Source organism: Gamsiella multidivaricata (assembly GCF_025024155.1).
Source record: "Gamsiella multidivaricata strain RSA 2152 chromosome Unknown BC939scaffold_141, whole genome shotgun sequence".
NCBI classification, from domain to species: Eukaryota; Fungi; Mortierellomycota; class Mortierellomycetes; order Mortierellales; family Mortierellaceae; genus Gamsiella; species Gamsiella multidivaricata.
The window spans coordinates 44,050-45,899 of record NW_026251849.1 but is presented as its reverse complement, the minus strand read 5'-3'; the positions used below and the strand labels follow the sequence as shown (position 1 = coordinate 45,899).

Below are 1,850 nucleotides of genomic sequence, written 5' to 3'. Positions count from 1 at the left end.
TTATTCATGCTGAAATGTAATAAGCTTCTTCTGTCCTCTAGGAACCAGGTTCAGGTAGAGTCTCTTGGAAATGAATCTGGTAGGGTCGCAGAATATCCTTCGTCGTAAATCTGGTAACCAAGCAGCTTAAACACGCAATGATAGTCGATCTCCTTGTTTGCTCGAAACAAAACATCTTCAGACTGCAGGAAATTTTGACTTCATCTTTTTTATCGCAGATGCAACATATATAAAGTAAATCAACACACATGTTGAGAATAAAAAGTGTTGCGGAATGAGGAAAACAAAAGTGTTGCGGAATGGGAAAGACAAAAGTGTTGCGAAATGAGAAAAACAAGGATGGTGAGCTTAAATGTACTAGCAACAGAACGAAGGAGGGAACAAGTGCAGGAACAAGAGGACACGAGGTAGGAACACGAGAGGCAGGGGACAAGAGACAAGGGCTAGAACGGATGATCTTTATTATACAGAGAGATAGAGGTATTTATACTAATATACAGGGGGCGCAGTGGTGGAGGCGCGGTGATGGGGGCGTGGTTGAGGGCTAAGCAGAAGGTTAGCCTAGGATACTATCACATTAAATGACGTTAACGATATAAGCCGCATCCTTTGAGCAACGTTACGTGTTTCTGACAACGTGACAGCAACTGAAAGTTATGGCTCTCAGCGGACGGAGGGTCGCTGTGTAGGAATGGTGTCTTGGAGAATCTGTTGGATAAGTCTATTTGTTCCCTCTGCGCTGGGTGTCAACATTCTCAATGGCGCGAGTGAGATGAATTTGGAAGCTTCTCTTGTTTTCGCAATTAAATCTTCTCATAAATCTTCCCAATCGACCTTTGTGAACGGGAACAACACTTGTTTTGAATCTTTCAGTTGTGGAACGAGCCAGAACAAATGGAATTGCTGCAAAGCAAGGTCTTCCTGAATTGTAACCCTTGTTCCATTTCTATTTTTCAAGGTCGCTTTCCTCGGCTCCCTTGGAATATTGGTCGTTTCTGCTCCAATTAGGTCATCTTGTATCTCGAAAAAGATATACTTTGTGGATGATTCGATTTTCTGAAATGCAAAGAAAAGTTCTCTTACAGCTTTGGACCTTGATAGAAAAGAATGATTTATTTCAGGGTTAGATCTCTTTCTTGGTGCATTATTTTTCGACTCTTTTCGACTCTCTTACTTGCGTGACATTGTTCGTTAATTGGTTAATTGAGGAATAGACCCTTTGAAGGCTTTATATATGGTATCTGGAGCCAAGCATAAAAGTGTGGCTCAATGCGTGTTCGATTGCGGCAATTTGAGCTCCAAGGTTTTAGCCTGTTCCTTCTGACAAAGTAACATTTGTCGATAAATATGGCCGAGTCTTTTTTTATATCGATTATCAAATTTCCTATCGACTGATGTCTATCGTTTCGTTCCAATGCCGCCAGAATCAAACGAAGAAGAGGGCCATTCAAATGTTGACATAGATCCACAGGTACCAATCACTATTAGACGCGTGCCGACTAGCTTCCGGAGAGTTACCTTTACTAATGAGGCCAAACAAGACAAGGAAGCCCCCGTGAAGCGATGTGCTGTTTGCTGTAGACTGCTATACAAGGAAGAGTACTTTGCGCTCCGGAAAGATGACCAAAACATAATCGAAGAGAAATTCTTTCAAGCAAGAGCTGTGTACTAGCAACAAAACGAAGGAAGGAACAAGTGCAGGAACAAGAGGACACGAGGTAGGAACACGAGAGGCAGGGGACAAGAGACAAGGGCTAGAACGGATGATCTTTATTATACAGAGAGATAGAGGTATTTATACTAATATACAGGGTGCGCAGTGGTGGAGGCGCGGTGATGGGGGCGTGGTT

At 42.7% G+C, this 1,850-nt stretch overlaps 1 protein-coding gene across 1 annotated transcript; it reads left to right on the top strand.

Moving 5' to 3' along the window:
* Window positions 1-622: 622 nt before the first annotated feature.
* Window positions 623-1,402, top strand: BC939DRAFT_470347 (uncharacterized protein). Its single transcript, XM_051558105.1, has one exon. It carries the CDS (start codon window positions 692-694, stop codon window positions 923-925), a length of 234 nt encoding a protein of 77 aa, XP_051406186.1. The 5' UTR covers window positions 623-691; the 3' UTR covers window positions 926-1,402.
* The last annotated feature ends 448 nt before the right edge of the window (window positions 1,403-1,850 follow it).

Excerpts from the sequence above, each read along its gene's own strand:
- BC939DRAFT_470347 (XM_051558105.1), top strand. The coding sequence starts at position 692 with ATGGTGTCTTGGAGAATCTGTTGGATAAGTCTATTTGTTCCCTCTGCG.